We start from the raw sequence: 21,734 nt of genomic DNA on the forward strand, positions 1-21,734 counted from the left end.
TCAAAATATACACATAACTCCCTGTAGTTAATAAATAATTTTTAACTTTACATAGGGGTATTTTTAACATTTTAAGCGACTTCGTTATGAATTGCAAATTCCGTTACTTTGACACTTTAATCCAAACCATGAAGGATTTATGTATAACTTTTGAAACCATAGGGGGATCATGTACAAAAACACTAAACCACGGGGGGTAAAGTGTAATTTGCCCTATATTCTAACGTTTCAACTTAGTATTGAATAAAATGTAATTTTCTTAGTATTAAGTGTCAATCTAATGCTAAGAAGTTCTTGGATGATACTGGCTTTGCAAGTATGTTTGATGAAGTCATTTAGATGGAATTAGCTGCATCCTGGAATAGTTTTATAAAGTGCATGTTGATGAAGTCTACTTTGTCCTCTTTCAGTTCCCTAATGCTCTCCTGGTTTGCTTCATGTAAAAAGTTAAAAGAATTTTTGGGTGGAATGCAAAATCTGCACTGGGTAAAAAATCAACAGTATAGGCAGTCGTGTTGAGAAATTTTAAAGAGAAGATAAAGAGGGAGGACAAGAATCTACTGTCAAAGCTATGAAGAGATCAATATTAGCATCCAAAAGCAGTTTTTCTTCATGAATTTCCTGTTCACGAATGGATGCTCCTGAATCGCGAATCCCTTCTTTAATGACAAGAAAGGAATATGGAATTGATAAACGTGAACGCCATTACAATTTACACCAGTGAAAAAAAGTAAGGAGCTATTGCTTTGCTCTTCATCTTAATGAGAATCGGAAGTTCTTGATCACAACTACGGCTGATGAAACAGTGTATCATCAGGCAGAGAAAGCAAGCGGAGATCTTCAGTTCCTCCAACGAAGAGAAGCAGTTGCTCAACCAAACTTTTGATGATCGGGAATTCCTGATATTCATCAAATTTTAAAGCAAATTAAATTCACAACTGAGACGGGATTTAATCGCAGTTGGTAACAGTTCATAGAGTCTTATCAGTCCTAGCAAGAGGTTAAGACAGGAAAACTGATAACAAAGCGATGGTGAAATGAGTTGGAATCACATACCTCGGTTTCATTTTGAAAAGTTCCACAAAGGAGGTGCCTCGACAGGTTCTTTCTTACAGCATTTAGTCCTCTGTTAATTGTAGAATGAAAAGCCAGCGGGAAAATTCACTGAGAAATGATCAACTTAGGATCTATATAAGCTGGAAGTGTTTAAGGACTGTCCAGGTCTCATATAGATGCAGTAAGTCTTAAAAAAAAAAAAAGAAGATATGATGCAATAATTTGACTAATCACTTGAAATGATATGCAAAAACTTCTCTAACGTTTCAATTGCTCTTGACAGCAACTTACCTTGCACGACTGCAGAGAAGGACGTAGCATCGAACAGCGTGAAATAGGAGCCGAGGAGAAAATTCTGGGTCGAATGCCAAGAGAGAGATCTTCACAGAAAATTCGAGTAAAGGACAGTAAAGATGAGATAACTATGAATTTAAATCAGCCATCATCTGCCAAATAGGATAGGTCTAGGCATTACCAAATGGTCCAAAGTCCTAGTTAATCTGTACAGTAGACAAGTGTTAGATGAACTGCAGATGCAGGATATTCCTGTACTGTCTTTTAGTATTGATTCAATGATGTGCATTCCAACCTGCAGTAGAGAATATTAACCGAGTGCATCACAATTCGCTGCATTGAAAAAAAAATGATAAATGATATGGGCAGATGCCAAAATTTCGGAAAGTATAAACACACAGTTCTGCCTGGTGGCCAATTTCCCGAAAGTTTTGAAGTGCAATTTCCTGATAGCTTTTATGAGCAAGACATTCTGGTCAATTGTTGGCCATGATTTCTGCAGCTAAACTTGAATTGTAAAGAGTTCCCGGAAATCTATCACGGTGTTTTTTCTTCTATACTGAACCTAGATAAGTGTCATAAACTAGTTATCTTAACTATTCAGCATCTTGGACTTACAGCACTGATACATGATACTTAATGAATCTGGATTCATTTGTATAGCATTGACAGAATCATTTCTTCAATAGCATTCAGAAATTTACTAAAAAGACAGATTACTGTACAATCAACTGTTTAGAACTTCCACTTAGAATTTAGATGCGAAAAACATCAGAAGTAACAATTTCATGCTGTTGCATTTAAAAGTGGATGACCAAACAAGCTGTCCAGCCTAAATCTGTTTATTAAACAATGGAGTATCTGACGAAGTGGAAGCAACCAGAACCCTCCTCCCAGTTTCCCATTTACCTAGTCCCACAATAAGCTAAGACCAAAGGAGAATGAAAATATGCAAACGCAATCAATGATTGGTACTTAATGGCTCACCACTTTGGAGAGTTCATTTCCAATTTCTAGGACCACCTGAGACATTTCAACCACATTGTTTCTTAGAGCCCAGTGGATGATTTCGGATTCTCCGGCCTTCAAAATCCAAACGAAAGAGAAGGAGCTAGTTTTCAGACCGCATCAAGTTAAAAGCAATTACACTTAAAGAACCAGAGAGTCTATCTGATAGATGTACCTGGCACAAAATGCCAAGAACTGATAAGGCAACTGCTCTTACATTCTCAAACAATTCAACTGACGTCTTAAACAGGATTAAAGGCATCAGAAAGTTGGGAATACTAGCTGCAAGAAACATGCAACAAATTTTCAGTCATGCATAACTATAAATTGTAAGCAAATTTGTTTATAGATGATATTCAGAAGTAAATCACACATGCAGAAATAAGTTTCTTACACTCAACAAATTTCAGTCTTGTTTCATCGTTAGCTGCAATGCACTGCAGTTGAAGTGTAAGATTTCAAAAGCTAGTACTCGATAATTGAAATAAATGATGATGAAGTCACAAAATGAATGTGCAGTAATATTACAACCTGGAAAAGAGTTAGTGCATTGATGAGACGCTTGCATGACCTTATGGTAAGATAGTCATCAGCCATCAGTCTAAGAAATGTCTGCACTTCCTGCTTCAAAAAAAAATTATGAGTTAAGGGTACAATCAACGATATGTTAAACACTGCATTCCACTGCAATCAAGAAATGTTTTCCAATCTCAGAATACTCTCCTGAACCTACACTTAGAACTCCAGATTTCCTGTACTATGTTGAACCACAGGGTAATAAACACAAACAACTATTACCTTAGCTTCTTTGTTATTCTTTTGTAATTTTTTTTCCAGCCAGCATGGAGTTAAAACCATTTCTTTTCCTTCTTTTTGAGATGATCATATGGGAAAACTGAAGCATAATAACTGTGGCATGGAGTTAGAAGGGAGACTACACCTGTAGCAACAGAGTCATAGTGCTGCAAGAAAAGTACAACATGTGGCCAGTCCTGAGGTAGTTTTCCGGATCAACGTCTCTTTTCTGTGAAATAATACCACCAACCAAAACAAAATTCAGAAAGAAAACACCCATACCAAAATTAAGAACTAGATTTACATAAATCCCACACCAAACTGGCCAAATTAATAAAGAAAAGTTGAAGAATCTAAGTAACAAATACCCAATCCCAGGATCGTTCTTAAAAGATACGAAAGTAAATCATCTTCAAATTTAAAATTCACGGAAATGTATTGACGAAACGGAGGTAAACTACACTTTTGTGTGCATCTTTGCGTCCTTGAAATTGAAGACAGAAAAGATCATAATTGATTACATATTAAGACCAGAACTGCAGAATGTCACCTCAAGAAGGAAGTTGCAAAGGCAACGCAGAGCAGATTCTCTTAAATGTTCATCTTGCAGCTCAAGAATGACTCTTGGTATAGCCATTGGTCTTTTCATCATCCATTTGACAGAATTCTTTCGATTTCTTCTCTTTTCCACTTTAGCGGTTGAAAAATCTGTATGGTATTCAAGAAAGGTGTTAAGCAAATGAAATTTAGCGAGAGCAAAACATGATCAATTAAGTGCACAGAAAAGCATGTAAGTTTTGGAACCATTGTCAATCTTGGAGTCATGAAGGAGGCTCAGAGTTCTCTCTTCCCAGTTTTCTTCAAGTGGGCTGTCCTCAATTTCTTGCAATTCCTGTTCCGCCATTTCTGTGAATCCAAAGCTTCTTGGGAAAATTCTGCATGTGAAATGAAATATCACGTGTGTGAGAAAGAAATAGACTATTCCGTTTCGAGGACAGACCATGTAAACAAACCGCCTTTCCTGAGGCTATCTTAGGGATTATAAAATAAATCATTTGCACATAAATTAAAAAATGAAAAAAATAAAGGAAAAACCAATTCAGGATATCATAACTATTTTCTCAAACCAATTCATTTTAGTTTTCAAGATTTGACTGGATGCACTCTCTGTGTTATAAGGCTCAATTGAAATGATGCTCAGTTAGAGGACTTTGGGAAGACTAATGGAAATTGAGTGCTCAAGATAATTAAATTTTTGGGTTAAATATACTTTACCCCCTCGAACAAGGAACACTTTACCACCCCAAACTCAGAATATATACAGTTTACCCCCTAATGACATCAAATTTTGGAACTCCATAAAAAAAATTTGGTGAACTGACATTAATGCCCATACATATTATCTATATAGACTACCATGTCCATTGGATGGAAATTTTAGCACCTTAATAATAGAAACTCATGTGATTTTTTTTCAAAAAAAAAAGAACAGGGAGATTAACGGATGAACCATCCTATTTGTCGAGAAAAGAATAGAGAAACAACCTGAAAAATGATGCCGCTGACTTTTGAGTTGCTGAAATTTTGTTCTTAAACAATATCTTTTGTACAAATTTAGTATGAAACTTGTTTTTGTTAATTCAATTGCCAATCAAGTGAGATAATATTCCCTCTTTTGGAATGTTTTAAAAGCCGTAGTCACAATAATATTATTTTGGTTATATTGATGAATATCTATCGTATACTTGGAGGAGTGTTCGCACGTCGTGCCGGTGTTTGATACCTGTAATTAAAGAAGATTTTTCATTGGATAAATAATAATATATTCTGGAAAAAAATAGTTATTAAATATGACAAAACTAATAATAGTACATTCTAATTGCAGCACACACTTGTACACTTTGGTTTATCAATGTTCTTACAATTTTACCATTCCCAAGAGGTCCATACAAATGTCAGTTGAAAATTACTCAAGAGGAGACATAAGTTGTTTCAAACAAAAGAATATCCTCCAACGGCTAGTTATAACAACGTGTTAATTTGTTTTTGTGTTAATTGCACAACAAAAGCCACACTTCAATTAAATGTGTCTATAACACCATTTCCGTAATTACACCAACACATAATCTTATATGAGTTGTACTCAATGCAAAAACGGTTGTAAAATAATTTCATATTCCAGAAATACCTAGATGTCTCCATAAATCGAAACTTTAAATGTACCAAAATGAGAGCATTTCGTTAAATATATCTAAACACATACTGCCCTCAATTGTACCAAAAAATTTAAAATAACTACACAACAATCCATATTTCCAAAAAGCTCCTATTCATGCGGTTGAAATTCAAACCCACCTTCGACCCCAACGCATTCTTATATAGTACAAGGATGTAATATGTTGAACATGGAAACTAATATTTCATTATCCATTCCTGGACAAGTTTGAAGTACATAACTATTTGCAATCATGGTAGCCAATGCCTTTCTAATTATTAAGAATGTTTATTTAATGCCTATTTCAGTTGGGTTTAGTTTTTGAATAGAAATTGGTGATGTCACTCAGAATCTTGAAATTGTTAACATGGGGGTGAAGTGTATATTTCCTTAGTATTGGGGGGCCAAGTGTTACTCATCCCCAAGTTTAGGAGGGTAAAGTGTAATTAACCCTAAATTTTTCCTCTTCATTTGTACCTTTTCTGTCTTTAAAATCTTAGCAAAACTTGCTTCCAAGAATTTTGCTTTCATAAATTGACAAATTTTATTTCCAAATGCAAGACTTCGTCCCATTTCTGGAAAGTGTAGATTTCTGGGGCACTGCAGACGTGTTATGCTTGTAATGCTGTAAAGCTTCAATTCTAAGGGAAATCCGAAATCATAAGCTTCATTTTTAACTCATCTCCTTGATTTTTATACTTCCAATAATGAAGATTAATTTCTTAGAAGTAAAACTTTAATATTGAAAAAAAGTCTATCCACAGCAGCAAGATCCTTGTCCTTGACAGGGAATGAGCGAAATACACTACAAACTTTAAGAGGGTTTACATAAAAATTATGAAATGCTTCCAATTTATGGCAAAAACCAATGAAAAGGAAAAGAAGCCTGTCCAAAATCTGATTCTCTCAATCTTCTGTCACATTTTTATTTAAAATAAGATATATACATGACAAGAAGAAACATGAGTTGGATGACTATAGATTTCAGCAGCAAGCAGCAGTTCCCTCAACTAGTTTGTTTAATTTGTTATTTCGCAGCCTCTCTGCACATTCTTCAACTTCACCCTCCTGAAATTTGTACCTGCCATCCAATCCATCCAATCAAAAAGCTCAAAGCTTCAGCTTCAGAACAGATAAGAATGCGTATATAACAAAGGAAGATGAACAAAAAGTGAATCATCTACCAGTAATTATCAAACAAAGAGGAGAAACTGAAAGAGCAACATCATATGCAACAATTGTCATTGGTTCTCTATTCTTTCTTATTCCCGAGAAGGGCAAGTCAGTAACAGGATTCATAACTTTGTTTGGTAAATAGGAATCATTAATTTGTAGCTTTTGATTTTGAAGGATAACAGATACTGTGGATGTTGTTGATATTTGCTGAAGTTTATTGTTCGGATGTTCTACTTGGGCTGATACTGTCGTTCCCAGGAGCATAATAAACCTATTATTTATACTGGAAGTCATCATTTATTCCCAGTCAATTCAGAAATTTATTCGTCGAATGAGTCTTCTGATATTTCAGTACCTAGGAGGTAAGGATATTAAAGGACTCAAGCTTTCTGCAAGTTTGACAGCTTCCTCCTCAGTATTCACAATTTGATTGAAGCAAAGGTATCGGCCAGTTGTGGATTTATCTTCAAAAGCTCTTATGTGAACATCTGCAAGAAAATTAACATCCACAAAAGCTAGGACTCCATTCTCATACATTTGTGCAGTTCCTGTACAATGATATCATGATGAGAAACTAATGATGGTTAACTCTGCATAAAAAGGTCTGCAACTTTGTTCCTAATTTCAGCTAACATGTACCTTGAAGATATGCCATTGTCACACGAGGATTCAGTTGCACAACTCCAGGACCAAGAACTAGTCCCGCATTGACGGATACCATGTTAAGCATTCGGTCCATAGCCAAAGCCCAGGCAGCTTTCTCAGAGAGAGTCTTAGCCAAGGCATACCACAACTGAGAAGTTTACCATAACGAAATTATCATCCATTGTGTAAAGACTAACTATTTTCGTTACTGGGAATAAGCGAAAGCTGCTTTTGTTGTTTGTTATCTTTATTTTCCCCTTTCTTTTCACGCTAAGGAGGTTTTGGAGGAGACAGAAAGGAATTGACCGAAATCACCTTTTTTACAGCAAGTAATTAACCTATGTACAATCAAGAAACTTTTGGAGTTACCTTCCTTTGCGTGCCCTCCTTGGACTATGTATGTACCTAGGTGGAGTACTTGATAAAGAAAAAGTTTATGAAAAGATTTACAAAACAGTTGGGCAATCCAACTTGAGAGGCTATAGCAGTTTGCAAGTTTATCAGCAGAGTCAAAATTGATCTGTCTCAAGTAAAATGTTTCTATAGTATAGTGAGATCAAAAAAGGAGGGCGATCTCCTCTGTTTCACCATCGGGATTTGGACGATTGGCTGATGATTTTTAGATCTTTTCCGACCAATGGTTAATTAGTACTTAAAAACAGTTTAAAGAAGAAAGGTAATAGTACCTTCTTTTCCCTGCAAAACTCTTGATCACTCCATGTCCTTTCATCTACATCCTTTTGAGAGCATATGTTCTCCCTCCATATTGCTGCAGTTAAAGATGAACTAAACACAATCTTCTCTATGGTGTCTGTCTGCGCACATGCCTCCACCACATTAATAGCACCTCTTACCTCATAATCAACGTCTTTCTCCTATAAATGCAAAGATTTAGCAGTGATATTTAGTAGGAAAAGTCATCATGCAAAACTTAAAAAGAATAATTAAGGGGCAAGACGAAAACGGAATGAACTTACGTCGTAACCATCTGCAATATCTAGACAACAAAACATAGCACAACAGCCCTTCAAAGCTTCAAGCACGCTATGGTAATCCAACACATCCACAGTAAAAGCAGTTAATCTCTCCTCTGTCTTTTCCAATTCCACTATTTTCTTCATCACGACTTCATCTCCTGGAAGCCATGTTCAGATCCTATCAAGGCTCAGATTTTTCATCGCATCTCTATGGCTGAGCTAGGCGTCTGTGTGTGCAAGAGGTGGGGAAAAAAAGTTATAAAAAAGTAGAGATTAATACCACTGTTCTGAAGAGCTGCATGAACCATATAACCTTTAAGCAACAGCTTCTTGACTACCCAAAAGCCCACGTAGGTGGATGCATCAAGAACACAAACTGCCTTCTCATGATCTTTTGATGCCATAACTTCTACTTCCCTCATTTTTTTTTTCTCTTCCCTGCTCCCTCTTGTTCTTGTAGTTCTTCCTGTACTTTCTTATACCATGTCTATATACTCAGCGAATATGCAAGAAAGTTAATAAAAACGCAAAGGGTAGATAGGGATGCTAATTTGAAGATGAGTTGGTGAACTATACAAGCCACCACGTTCCTATCTACCTATCAAATTTGGATGCTCACTCGAGTATCCTTCAACCTCCCTCCTTTAGTTTTTACTAGTATCATTTATTTGCAATGCGGTGACTAGTATTACTTCTAAACTTTGTGCACGCAAAGACCATGGCTTCCACCCAACGGTAATAACTTGCGCAAAAGATGGGAATTACACAGAGTGCAATTGACATGGTTCCATTTGCTTCACTAATTAGGCAGGGAAGGGACAATTTTGAATGGGGTTTCTTTTGCGGCAGACAATAACACTTGGCAGTGCATCGAATCGGTTACTTGTCCAGAATTGCGGAGAGCATGAGCACGTGAAAAATAGGCGTGGATTTTCTCAGTGTCTTGTTTAATTTATTTATTATTCACTAAAATTATTGTGTTTCTTGGGTTTGCAGCCCAATCAAGGCTTTGACGGACAAGTACTGTACTCAACAGTCTGGGTCAAAAGCATCAAAATTACCTTTTCCTTTAAACGACAAACAGAAAAAGATACTCCACTTAATAATGAGATTCCACGTTTGAAAAAAAAAAAAAAAAAAAAAACCCTTCAATTATCAACCCATGCTGGCAGCTCAACCACCAGAAGTTCCATCAGACCTCAAAAAGTTCCAAACCAAAAGAATTCCTCTCAGCCTCCGCACCTTAAAAAAAAATCAACCCGACCCGACCGATAACAATGCCAAAATCTGAAACCACCTACAAAACTGGTATCTTAATAATTCAGAACACAGCATTAACTAAACCAATTAAAATGTACTTGTCTAAGTCAAATGTAATACTCCTTGAAAGCTCTCTAAAATAAAGTCTTTACATTTGACACGGAAATGCAATTGGAATTACACTCACACGTCAAATAAAAGTAGTATATTGTGTTTGAATTAGAAAAATTACTATATTTTCTGTTGAAATATCTTTCAATCACTTTTTTACCTCACACATATTAAATCACTATAATAATTTTTCTGCAAAAAGTTCAGAAAAATACATTCCAAACAAGCGTACTTTTCAATTTTGACGCCAATTTTTACCTCCTATGCAAATTGAAACGTGCCCAAAGTAGAGCTGTTAAGCCAATCAAGTAGCTCGAAAGCTCGTTAGAGCTCGGCTCGTTAAGGCTCGAGCTCGGCTCGTTAATTTTGGTTAACGAGTCGAGCTCGAGCTCGAAACATGCTCGTTTAGTTAACGAGCCGAGTAAGCTCGGCTCGTTTGATACTCGAGTAGCTCGTTAGAGCTCGTTAATGAAGGGCATATTTGTCATTTTAGAAATCAAAATTATATGAATTAAAAATTATAGGTTTTTATTAATGTTAATTTGCACGAGCTCGAGCTCGAGCTCGTGAAGCTCGACTCGTTTGTGATAAACGAGTCGAGCTCGAGCTCGAGCTCGAGGCACATGTACATTTAACGAGCCGAGTTCGAACACATTTTAAAGCTCGTTTTCTTAACGAGCTCGAGTCGAGCTCGACTCGAATTAAACTCGAGTCGAGCTCGGCAGCCAAATACTCGGCTCGACTCGGCTCGATTAACAGCTCTAGCCCAAAGGCCCAAACAGATTCCGAATGACAACAAAATTCTAAAGACAACAAGAAAAATTCCGCCGACAAAAAATAAAAAAATCTCCTGCTAAATTGGTGTTTTGGGTACAAAATTCTAAAGACAACAAGAAAATTCCGCCGACAAAAAATAAAAAAATCTCCTGCTAAATTGGTGTTTTGGGTGCCAAAAGTCTTGTTGATTAACCTTTTCAAGGTTTTGGAAGTCTCGTTTTGAGTTTGAGATCTCTCTCATTCAGATAGAGAAAGAAAGAACAGGAATTAATTCCACAACAACATGAATCCTGATTTAGGGTATAAAATTTTTTGTAGATAAAGCAACAACGTTTCAATTAAGCTGAATTTTTTGGAGCTACAACTATTTTTCTAACCTATAACAAGAAGTTCTATATTTTCACTAAGAAGAAAAACTGGAACTGTACACAAAAACAATAAGAGAGCTTGTAAAAGAGATGCATCACTGTGGCTTCCAAGAACTGCAACTCAGCCACAGCGAACTCAAAGCCTTGGATACCAATATCCTTATTATGAGCGCCTTCTAGCCAACCTGAACACGAAATTTTGCAAACAATATATTTTTAGCATATCACAAGAGTATGCTAACGGAACTTAAAACAATAGGTTATCCATAAAAAGGGTTAAATACAGAAACATGTCAACTAGGAAGACTGATATTTGCTTAGTCTGAGTTTGTCATATAGGTTTGACCAACGGAACTTAAACATTGAGACCTCGTAGTTTATCCATAAAAAGAAAGAAATAAGCATCACAGAAACTTTCATATCAACTAGGACCATTGTACGAAAGTATCTCTTCAGTTCTGAAACAAAATCAAGAGCCGTCTCTTTGGTCTTCTGCCTGATTCGAAGAGTGCTAGAAAGGAACAGACAGACCATAGAATTAGTGTATTGTTCCATAGAATGTATACCTAGGAAGCCAAAAAAGGGCCAAGTTCAGTGCCGAATGAAAATCATAATCCCTCATTGTCAGTTTCAACAACGGACTGTTATGTGTTTACTGAAACCAGGACATTTTACCTTATGTTACCTGCAATCATACTTGGGACACCTTAAATTTTACATTAGAGGACTTGTTCAATAAAAGGCATGGATGAGTGCATTCGACTTTGTTGACAAAACTTTCAAAATTTGTTATTTACTATTAGAACCACTTAAAGGATGTATATCTCGAAACTCTTTTTTCTTTTCTGGTCAAGGAAGAGAGGTTAATAAGATCCTGTCATTACCTATACAAAACAGGAACTAAAGATGCTATCTAGATGCTGGAGAACAACTTAATTCCAATCATATCAATATCTCAAGAGCTATATCATATAAAGATAGTGATGACAAATGCTGATTGCACTTGCAGATTTACTTGATACACTTCACAAGATGAGAAAACATATTCATTACTAGCGCGAGAAGAGTATGAAATAGGTGTAAGAATAAGGTTGCATTATTACTTACATGTGGTTGTCAAATGCTGCTGTTGCTTAACCCCTCTCAGGAAACAATGCATGCAAAATTGATGAGTAAACAAAAATTGACTATTCATACTTGCAGCAAGTTGCCAAAGGCCATGGTTAAACCATGTGGTAGATATCTGTGGCCCATTTTGCTTGTATTTCATCCAACAGCAGCGAACTATGAATTAAGTCTTGAACAAGCTTGATGCGACCTGAAAAGTGAGTACATTATAATCCAGATGAGCAAGTAGAAAATACTAAGGAAACCTACCCAAAAAAAAGGAAAATACTAAGGAGATGGAAAAAAAGACAATTCACTGCAAATTCAAGCATAATCAGAAAGAAATATTCACTAGATCAAGACCTCAAAGCAAAACATCATTGAATTATCGATGTAGTTGGCAAGGTAAGCAATAACATTAGGGCAGCTTATTAACAATCAGTTCCAGCTAAATCTGGCTATCAATTCATGTCTACACCTGAATTACATGCACGTCAACCACATTTGAATCTCCAGAAATTTGACCAATCTACCACAATCCCCGTTAGATTTAACAAGCTACATCAAGCACCATTAACGTTGTAGCCACAGATATCACCCATTGACCAAAAAGTGACAGCTCATAGCTGACAAAAACTGAAACTGATGAGACAGAACCACAAAAATTCATTGAGGTATGATAAGTTTTGGTGAACAAATCAACCTCCATCTTTTCCTTCTTCTTCATCCTCACAAAGACAGCACATCCATCTATACACATGCTAACACACACAAATACTCTCCTGCACACTTCCATAGGTACCAAACTCCCACTTCTTGCTATTTGAAAGACAAGCAGAATCCTCAAATGAAACACAACAGTGCAAAGGAGACAACAGTCAGATTGAGTGATGGAGATAAATATATTAGAGAAGTCAAAGTGACATCTAAAGAGAAGGGGGCCTGGGGACGGCAAGGAGGAGGAAAAGATTGTAGACTTAACTTTGAAAATGCAACACATTTTCATCTCAAACAACAGGTTATACATACATAGCTAATATTACATGCTATTCCATATCCAAAGGTGCAAGAGAAGTAAATAGAGCAGTATAACACAAAAGGAAAATTACCTTCACATGGTGTGGCATGATCTTAATATCATAAGGTACATGAAGCCACGCGTCAGGTGGATAGAATAAAAAGTTCTCAGGTTTACTGGTATACACATCTGCATACTGATGGATGTTGTAAGCAAAAGAAGATTCTTGACCAGAGTCATTAAGGAAAGTCGCACCAAACGAACTATTAAACATGCTTTTCATTGTATAGCGTGCCTTCTGTCTCTCTTCATTTAGCTCTACCAGCAGTGATCTGTATGCTTCACTTCTCTGATTGTTGGCAACAGTAGCGTGCAACTTACCAAGAAGTTCTTGTATTATATGAAATTTGGCCTATACAATGAACAAAAAAAAAAAAGCAATTCAACAAATTTTCATGAGACAAGACCCAGGGAAGTCTAGAGATGCCCTCTCAGACAGTAAGGACTAACTGCCTGAGCCTGCACTACCTGATGGATGATGGGACCAAGACAGAGAGAACTTCTAACTTTTTCTTTAATATTGGCGAAACCAGTAAACAAGCCAATTGAACAAGAATAGAACAGTTACTGCCTCATCTAACTTAGGCTTTCATCTAACACGGCATCAGCCCAGGCAAGATTGTAAGTTGTAACGGAAGCAAATGAAGCAACAGAACATCTAATACATATTTCCACGTTGAAGTTGAAGAGCTTTCATTCAGTTACCTGTTCAAAACGGTAGTTGTCATCATTCTGTATCCGTATCTCATTCTGGAAAAAGTGATTCAAAATCATCCAAATTAAATTTCCAATCATGAGAATCACAAAATTTCTCATAAAAAGCTACAAACCCATAAAGGATTTATGAGACTTTTCACAGGAAAATATTCCATAAACACAATAGCATTCATTTACCAATTCATCTATATTTTTCAAAAATGTTGCCATTCAAGTGACAATATTCATAACCTAAATCCAGCAAATGACCTGAAGATGCCAAAATTAGAAATGGAAGCAATACCCCCAATTCATGGATAATTGCAGCAGTATGCCATCCAGCCTTTGACGGCCCTCTTAGGTCACTGAATAGATGGTCCCCATAGTATATAACCTTAAAATGTGTTAGAGAAGAGGGTATTAGAAATTAATAACCAAGAGAAAGTACACTTACAAAGAAGCCAGATAATATAGAAGTATGGTGGTTTATTGTAAACCAGCTGCAGGATACGCAGAGAGCAAATCAGATAATTCATTATGTCTCTTAGCCTTTATTTATTCTTGGAACATTTGGACTTGGGTGTTGGATTATGGTAATGCTCAAATCTTTAGGACTTCATCCCCTTAGAGACAGGTAAAGATGAGTCCAATACCCTGTAACAGGGAGAAATTTCAAGTGTGTTTGCAGAATATGATTTATCTGCAACTGTTTAGTTTCAGTAGCAATGAAATAACAAATGTCCGATGAATTTCTCGTAGGTGTTGAGTACAGAATAAATATATAGTCAGAGACGTTCAAGAAAGAGACAAAAGTGAAGGTTCACAGAATTCATAAACAATCACCTACATAGATTTTGCAAGTATTAAAAGGTTTATAAAATTCTGATATAGTATTTAGCCGGAAACCTACTCTTGTTGACCCTATTCAAAGACTTAATCCTCTAGGTATTCTTGTTTCACTGATTTATTTGCACAAAATTCTCAGTCAAAAACTATATTTCAGACCAAAATAAAGCTTCAGCAGAACATACTGCATACCTCTGGACCTTTCCATTGCGTAATTTGCAAGAATGATTTGAGGCATCCATGGTAATATATTTTATTAGGAAGAAAAGCATCCACCTTCGAAAAAGCCACGGTGTCCTTTTCAACATCATAACAGCTACAAAAGAGTCCCACATCACACATCAGAAATGGATGCCAGATAACAGACAACACATATGCATGCACACAGAGACAAAGCAAAGCAGTTATTGAATAGAGTGGTGTTAAATTATCTAATCATTGAAACATGAATCCTATTGATGAATCAATCACCAGCATTTTCCTTGTTCCTAAGGTGAACGAAGGAAGGTCTAGTTGCAGAAGCGAAATTGTTCCCCTCTAACTTAGGAGGATATTGCCTCATTAAGCAAAGATAGCCAAATTGCCTGGTTTGCCCAAGAATACATAAGCCTAGCCTTCTGAGAGGACAAGAGACCTACGAGACCATTAAACTTTTCCCACCATAAAGTTCTGCCAGCTTAAGATAAATAAGCTTACAAAATTTAAAGTTCAAATTATTCCATTAATGCTGCCTACGAATTCAGACGAAAATAATACAACAAACGGATTTTTCGGGTAAAATTTTAGTGTTTCAAGAATTAATTGGCTATTTGAACCGCCAAACAGTATAATGTTGTAAACTTTACAACAATGGGAAAAGTTCAATGGTCAAGCATGCTTTTGCTCTCTCGTCCAAAACTTGCCAGTGTGCGAGGATTCCACACTGATTTATCCTCTTAAAACTATCAAGCTAGGCTTTAGGAGACAAACCGAAATGGATGTTCTGAAGTATAGAACTCTGGCTTGTTAGCTTTAGCAATCACGACATCAAAAAGCTCCCTCCAGGAATCTTGTTGACCCAGTGACTCCTAATGGACAAATAAAAGAAATATTTAAGAACTGAAGAAGACCATATAAGTTTGTTAACCAAAGATGAACAAAAAAATACCTACTACTTGAAGGTAGAACACAATAATCTACATATAAAAATTCAAGGAAGCTAAAACTTCAGATGCTAATTTGTTTGATACCTGCAACAAAAACCGCATTCCACCATCAACGAAGAAATAAGGGGAGTTTGTCAACAAGAAAAGTTTCTTCCCTTTCTCCCTAAGCATCCTTAGAAAGCACAATAACTGACCCTATAACCCAAGGAAGAACAGGTAACAAATTTGGTAGAGTAGGGATCTCAATCATAAATGACATGAAAACATGAGCCAACAATCAAACCAAATCTGTACAAAATGAAATTGAAAAGAATTAGATGAACTTACATTCTTGACAAGGTACCGATGGGGATCAGAAAGGATTCTCCTATGAACCAAGCCACTGAGGTGAACATGCTGAATGGCCCGATTTACATCTTCATAGACATAACAAGCATCAAATTCCAGTTTTGCGTCAACAAAGTGTTGCACAATATCAGCAATAAGGCATGCCTACAGATTATAAAAGAGGAACCTTATATATTGCAAAAACAATTGGTTATTTGGAACTAAACCAATAAATGGTTGCTAGAAGTTCAAATGCACCTAAGCAGTCAGATCAAATGCTAAAAGTGTGCCCTATACACACATATAGGGTAGGAAATTCTTATATCTTTTTGTATGTAAGAAATTTGTTAACCTTTTAAGTTTTTCCTGATGCAGCTTTTGGATTTGCTTTGGTTTGGGTTATTTCATTGTTTGTTGGTTCGGTAATATTACACAAAAGAGTGGTAGAGCAGACAGCATAACCCTAATACATCATTTCTGTGCTTCTGCAGTAAACATGTTTCAAGAGATACCGAAGGAAACAAAATCTTATATAAAAGGACATTAAACTGGAAATAGTAGTTATAAAGGGAAAAAAATCAGAATGCAACTTTCTCATCAGTGAACAAAAAGTATGATAAGGACAACTGCAACCACAAATTCATCTGTAACCAATAAAGTTATTGAAGCTATAATTGGGAAAAATTGCTCAATTAGAGAGAAAGCTATTTAGCAATGTCATCTGCATTGATGATGAACAATGTGATAGGAGTCCAGCCTAAATATGTATATATGACTTTTTGCATTGACTCATGACCGAGAATATGTAAGTTCCTCCGGTTACTAACCTACATTTATAAATTATCATTCTTTAAGATGGTACATAATATACAAATTAATGTTTTTTTCTCACATTTACCCAACGTGTGCAAAAATACGTCTCTTTTAAAGAAATTATGCTGTCCGTAGCCAATTAAAAGTATCCCAATATCATGTGCTGAAGCCCAAATGCTTTCTATGCAAACGGGACACATATATACATTAGATTCTTTGCATATAGTGGTAGTACAAAGACATTAAAATCATTGAAGATACTTAGATCCACCAGATTATCATCTAATTCATGCCTGCACAAAGTCCACATCAAAAAAATTGTCTGGATTACATATAGTGGCAATACAAAGACAACTAAAATCATTAAAGCTACTTAGATCCACCAGATTATCATCTTATTCATGCCTGCGGAAAGTCCACATCAACAAACTTATTAAAGATAGGACAAACAAAGGAATAAGAATCATCTCACTGAAACAATACGGATATATCTAATCAGGCAGGTATAAAACATACCTCACTAAAGCAGAAGAAATCCATCAAGCAGACGAGTCTTTGTGCTTGATCACGGCCAATATATTTGGTACCATAAATTTGTTCTATTTCCTGTTGGCTCAGCTGTATTTTTGAAAACAAAATAACGGGAAATAAATTTAAGGATACACTCCCATTTTATCTAGATTAACTTCAGTAATTCAACTAACATGTCATCAGTCTTGAGCTAATTGAAAGTCAACCTATTCCCAGTATCATTAATGAAGTAATCTTTGAAAATTTTTGTTGACAAAACATGACGAAGCACCCAACATAAAAGAAGCAAAAATCCATGATGACCTGGTGATACTGCAGCTCATGAATGTAGTTTAGATAAAAATGAAACAGTATTCAATTTATCACCAAGTTGCAGTTAACATCCTTTTGATTCCTAAGAGCTGGAAGTTTTTACACCAAGATGTCATTTATATAAATATCTTTCAACATGAATAGGACTTGTCTTTTATCATCAAACTCACAACTTCCAGCATTAGCACTTTCTTTCAGATACTAGGACGCAACAGGCTATCGTAGAAGGTACTTGTCTGGTTTGCATAAACAATCAATGAAAATTCCTTGAACATCAAGAATTGCTATGTGTATCTCTCTCTATATGGTATCTCCGGAACACATTCTACTTGTCTACGCCATCTGTAGAAACACTGTTCAATGAAATGCCATTGTTCTAATTCTTTCCTTTCAAAGCCAGACTCTAAAGCAGAATAAGTCTTGACAAGATATGTTATATTCTAGAAATCAAAAGATAAGAGCTACATGTCTTTGCCATGAAGAAGAACCACCGCATTAAAACTGCAATAATCAGATTCTGTGTTGCACTTCAGTTTCAGTACCATAGTGGTTAATACTGAAGCAATTGAGGAAAAAAATAGATACTTGGTGGCTGCTTGAAGGGCTTTAACCTTGCTTAATTGGAAGATTGTGCTTGACTAAATTATTGCTCTCTCTTTTAAATCTTGCTGTACGTTACATAGGAAGCATAACTTTGAGGTGACTACAACAATAAATTGTATGAAGTCTTTCATATCTCTGTTAGGCTGTTAAGTAACTAAAGTGTAGAGACTGCTATAATTTTCTTACATCCCAGAAAACTTAACCTTCAGTTAATACATAGGGGAATAATCTAAGCCATTGATGTTAAAAACTAGGATATATCTTGCTTTTCCCTGCCTTTTTTTGGTTCTTGGTAATGTTAACCAATTTCCAAACTTAGATTTGTTCAGGGCTTGAAGAATCTCTTTCTATAGTTCAATATAGAACCACTTCACATTCTTATCAGAAGGATAATTAAGTGGAAGTGCTATACTTCTTATTTATCCGATTTGGCAATCCCAAACCAAACTTTTTCCTAAATCTTCAAAAACCTAAGTCCTGTCATGGCAAATGTAAATATTAAAAAGAAACAAGCACTAATTAGATCTTAAGACACTATAGTTCCCCTGAAAAGATTATTAAAATTGGTCATAATATTAATTGCACTTTTTTTTTTTACTCAACATTACAGACATATATCCTTTGTTTAAGAGATAAAACTGTCTTCAACACAGATATTCTATTAAGACAATAATTCTCTCTCATTCACACAAATTTGGTTGAATTGATCATGTTAAAGACTGATTTTCTTGTATCAGCAATGCTAACATCTAAATTGAAGGTATTTTTTGAGTTGTCAGGTGATGCAACGTGGAGCTTTATCTAGTCATTAGTCATAACATTATTTGTTCAAATATGCAATTCAGCATTCAGCAGTTCATGCAGGAGAAACTCAAAGTACTAGCCACAGTATTCTATTTTAGATGCTAGTTAATTGTTCTTTCAAAAGAGAAGCAATAGAATATAGCTTCAAAATGTTCAAATTATCTTCTGAGGTAACTTCAGGAAAATTCGAGTATAAACACACGTCATCTTGTTTGATACAGACAATTCTTAATGAAAGTAAAGAATATCAATGTAACAAACAGCAGAACAAACCATAGATAGATCTTTCCACTCACCCTTCTTTTCAGCTTTACAAGTAGTACTCACAAAAAAAAAATTTAACTAGCAGCCGGATTACAGAAAAGGAAACCTCTGTGTCCAAACACATTTAGTTTTCCAAAAAGTTAAACAACAAAGAAAATATTGAAAGAGAAGGAAGTTAAAAGATGCTACCTTGCGCCTGCCATAGTAGCATCCATCAGGCTCAATTGACCCAAAAAAATCCAACTTCATTAGACACCCCTTCGACTTGTCATAGTATAAGCCTCTAATCGGAAATGAATGATCATATTTAAAGTCCAAGCAACTCTCTGGATACTTGAACTGAAAAAACCAACAAAGAAGAATATTAACACAATTTTTGAGTCTTCTCATTTATAATAGAAATAATTTGTAATGGCAAAACAAGAACAAGAACTTAGTTCAGTTCAAAGCAGACCTCATTGACTAAGTGCTCTTTGGCAAGGTTGTATATCAAACTCTGCACATTACCAGAGTAATGCGCCAAAGTATAGTCGTAATCAAATCCATAAACTTGTATATTGTCCAGTCTCAGGTTCTTATTTACATATATACCTAAAATTTCAGCACAAAAATCACTACTTTAACATCATTACATATACCAAAAACCAAAAGCTACAACAATCTCATCACCAAAAAAAACAAGAGCACGGGGAAAATACAACAAATGATAAATAAAGAAGGAAACAAAAACAAGACCTTCAGGATTCATTTTGGGCATTTGCTTCACTGCATCAGGAACTTTGAGAAACCTCTGTTTGGCACCATTGAATTCGCGCCTAATTTTCTCTATTTCGTCCTCGGAAATCTGATCATTTGCAGTTTTCACTTGATTTTCTACCTCTTCTAATTTCAGCAATCTCTCCTTTGACGACATTACATTCGTCACATAATACCTACAAAAATTGCCTCCTCTGACACCTAATAAATCCAATAACAGCGGCTTTAATCATGTACAACACTACACACATATACAAGGACAAAAGAAATACTGAAAAGAAATATGCTGCGAAAAATAAAGTGTACAAAAAGACTAGGTAAGATGAGCTGACATTCTCGAAGTCCGGAATCGAAAATCCTGCAACTCTGCGAATTAAAATCCATTTTCCGTTAAGCATGCTGATTAAATACCATACTACAGAGCATTCAATTTGTTCTGATTAGCATTCAAGCTTCATACGTATATCTATACAGAAACATAGTATTGCTATCCGTTTATAGAGGGGAAGTAGTATACCTGAGTACAGTGCAGGAAAGGAATTAGCTTGCGGAGAGAAGCTGCCATTGTCAGGAGTGTTGCGGAGATGGGGAATTTTAGGAGAAGATTTTAGTAACTTATACGACAGGCTGCTGAATTTGAACGGGGCTACAAGTCTACAGCTATGACAAAATGGTACGGTGCACAAGTCTTACGCGCACCATGATTATTTTGATATGCAACCTTGCAAATGACCCGTGCTACAAGTCTACAGCTATGACAAAATGGTATGGCGCACAAGTGACTCGTATGATTATTTTGATGCTGCAATGCCAAGTACCACGCGAGCAAATGACCCAATTACGGGGTGGAGTGGGCGTCAGTGCAGCAAATTTGAATTTTAAATCTGACAATGACCAGATTCTAATATTTTTTCATGGTCAACGGAATCCAGTTTAAGGAAATACAAGTTTATATTTTGTATAATGTTAATCAAAGGATGGCTTTGTTTGGATTGTGAATTATTTGCCAAATTATATCTGCTTACATCATCATTACAATTTCCAACGCATCTTTTTATCTTCCCAATTACCTTTTTATCTCACATACATCACATCATAAAAAGTGCTACAGTAAAAATATCTCAAATATTTCACAATCCAAACAAACCTTTTATCTAATAATAAGAATGTATATATATATATATATAGCTCAATTAAGTTCAACAAGGATTCAGGTTTCACATATTAGTTTTGAATTGGAGCTACTCGAATTTTAGCTCGAAATCAGTTAATGCAAGTTCGACATCGAACTTTGACCGAGTAAATATGTGAACTATTTAATTGAACTAAACTCATGGACACCCCTAATCTAGATAATTTTTGAAAGAATAAAACAACATAGCTATCAAAGAAATATTTTTGGGACAATTTGGTCCTTCAAGGATGGACGGGGCTGCTAGGAAATTCAAGTTGCATCACCACTACCACACACTTTATGAGAGGGTAATAATTGTCACTATTAGGGGTTGGTGGCTTCAAAATTCAATAAAAACAATATACATTTCCAAAAATAGACAAATGAAGATTGAATCCCTACAAAAGCGAGACGAAAATATTTCTTGAAAATGCCAAAAATGGCTCAACGTCCACAGAAGTTAATATTTGATGAAACTCCAATGTTAATTTGTATAAAGGGGTGGCCATTATCCCCGATGAGAAGTTCGGATACTTAAGGTCTTATTTGGATTGTTATTTTTTGAAGTTTTGGTAGAAAAATGTATTATAGTGATT

General features: G+C 35.7%; 3 protein-coding genes across 6 annotated transcripts; all 3 read right to left on the bottom strand.

Annotated features, from left to right (window-relative positions):
• Nucleotides 1-1,224: 1,224 nt before the first annotated feature.
• On the bottom strand, nucleotides 1,225-4,057 carry LOC113692969 (uncharacterized). Its single transcript, XM_072053465.1, has 10 exons — nucleotides 3,958-4,057; nucleotides 3,704-3,861; nucleotides 3,299-3,382; nucleotides 2,863-2,979; nucleotides 2,753-2,795; nucleotides 2,534-2,640; nucleotides 2,338-2,433; nucleotides 1,532-1,645; nucleotides 1,348-1,436; nucleotides 1,225-1,243 (listed from the first exon to the last, which is right to left on the bottom strand). Exons 1-10 carry the CDS (start codon nucleotides 4,055-4,057, stop codon nucleotides 1,225-1,227), a joined length of 927 nt encoding a protein of 308 aa, XP_071909566.1.
• A 2,209-nt stretch (nucleotides 4,058-6,266) lies between these two features.
• LOC113691794 (cinnamoyl-CoA reductase-like SNL6) lies at nucleotides 6,267-8,991 on the bottom strand. 2 transcript variants are annotated; one of them, XM_072052980.1, is made up of 6 exons: nucleotides 8,447-8,991; nucleotides 8,167-8,324; nucleotides 7,876-8,064; nucleotides 7,184-7,337; nucleotides 6,900-7,092; nucleotides 6,267-6,449 (listed from the first exon to the last, which is right to left on the bottom strand). In XM_072052980.1, exons 1-6 carry the CDS (start codon nucleotides 8,586-8,588, stop codon nucleotides 6,353-6,355), a joined length of 933 nt encoding a protein of 310 aa, XP_071909081.1. In that variant the 5' UTR covers nucleotides 8,589-8,991; the 3' UTR covers nucleotides 6,267-6,352. The 2 variants fall into 2 exon arrangements, with proteins under 2 accessions (XP_071909081.1, XP_071909082.1); XM_072052981.1 differs by having other exon boundaries at nucleotides 8,167-8,344; nucleotides 8,447-8,584.
• A 1,617-nt stretch (nucleotides 8,992-10,608) lies between these two features.
• LOC113691675 (uncharacterized) lies at nucleotides 10,609-20,708 on the bottom strand. 3 transcript variants are annotated; one of them, XM_027209929.2, is made up of 15 exons: nucleotides 20,482-20,708; nucleotides 20,297-20,330; nucleotides 19,944-20,165; nucleotides 19,663-19,799; nucleotides 19,398-19,547; nucleotides 17,211-17,312; nucleotides 15,882-16,046; nucleotides 15,639-15,749; nucleotides 15,379-15,476; nucleotides 14,602-14,725; nucleotides 13,868-13,957; nucleotides 13,573-13,617; nucleotides 12,899-13,219; nucleotides 11,790-12,000; nucleotides 10,609-10,867 (listed from the first exon to the last, which is right to left on the bottom strand). In XM_027209929.2, the coding sequence occupies exons 1-14, from the start codon at nucleotides 20,527-20,529 to the stop codon at nucleotides 11,974-11,976; spliced, it is 1,674 nt and encodes a 557-aa protein (XP_027065730.1). In that variant the 5' UTR covers nucleotides 20,530-20,708; the 3' UTR covers nucleotides 10,609-10,867; nucleotides 11,790-11,973. The 3 variants fall into 3 exon arrangements, with proteins under 3 accessions (XP_027065730.1, XP_071909083.1, XP_027065733.1); XM_072052982.1 differs by having other exon boundaries at nucleotides 20,297-20,379; XM_027209932.2 differs by lacking the exon at nucleotides 20,297-20,330 and having other exon boundaries at nucleotides 20,482-20,707.
• Between the last annotated feature and the right edge of the window lie 1,026 nt (nucleotides 20,709-21,734).

This window comes from Coffea arabica, chromosome 6c (assembly GCF_036785885.1).
Source record: "Coffea arabica cultivar ET-39 chromosome 6c, Coffea Arabica ET-39 HiFi, whole genome shotgun sequence".
Classification (NCBI taxonomy): Eukaryota; Viridiplantae; Streptophyta; class Magnoliopsida; order Gentianales; family Rubiaceae; genus Coffea; species Coffea arabica.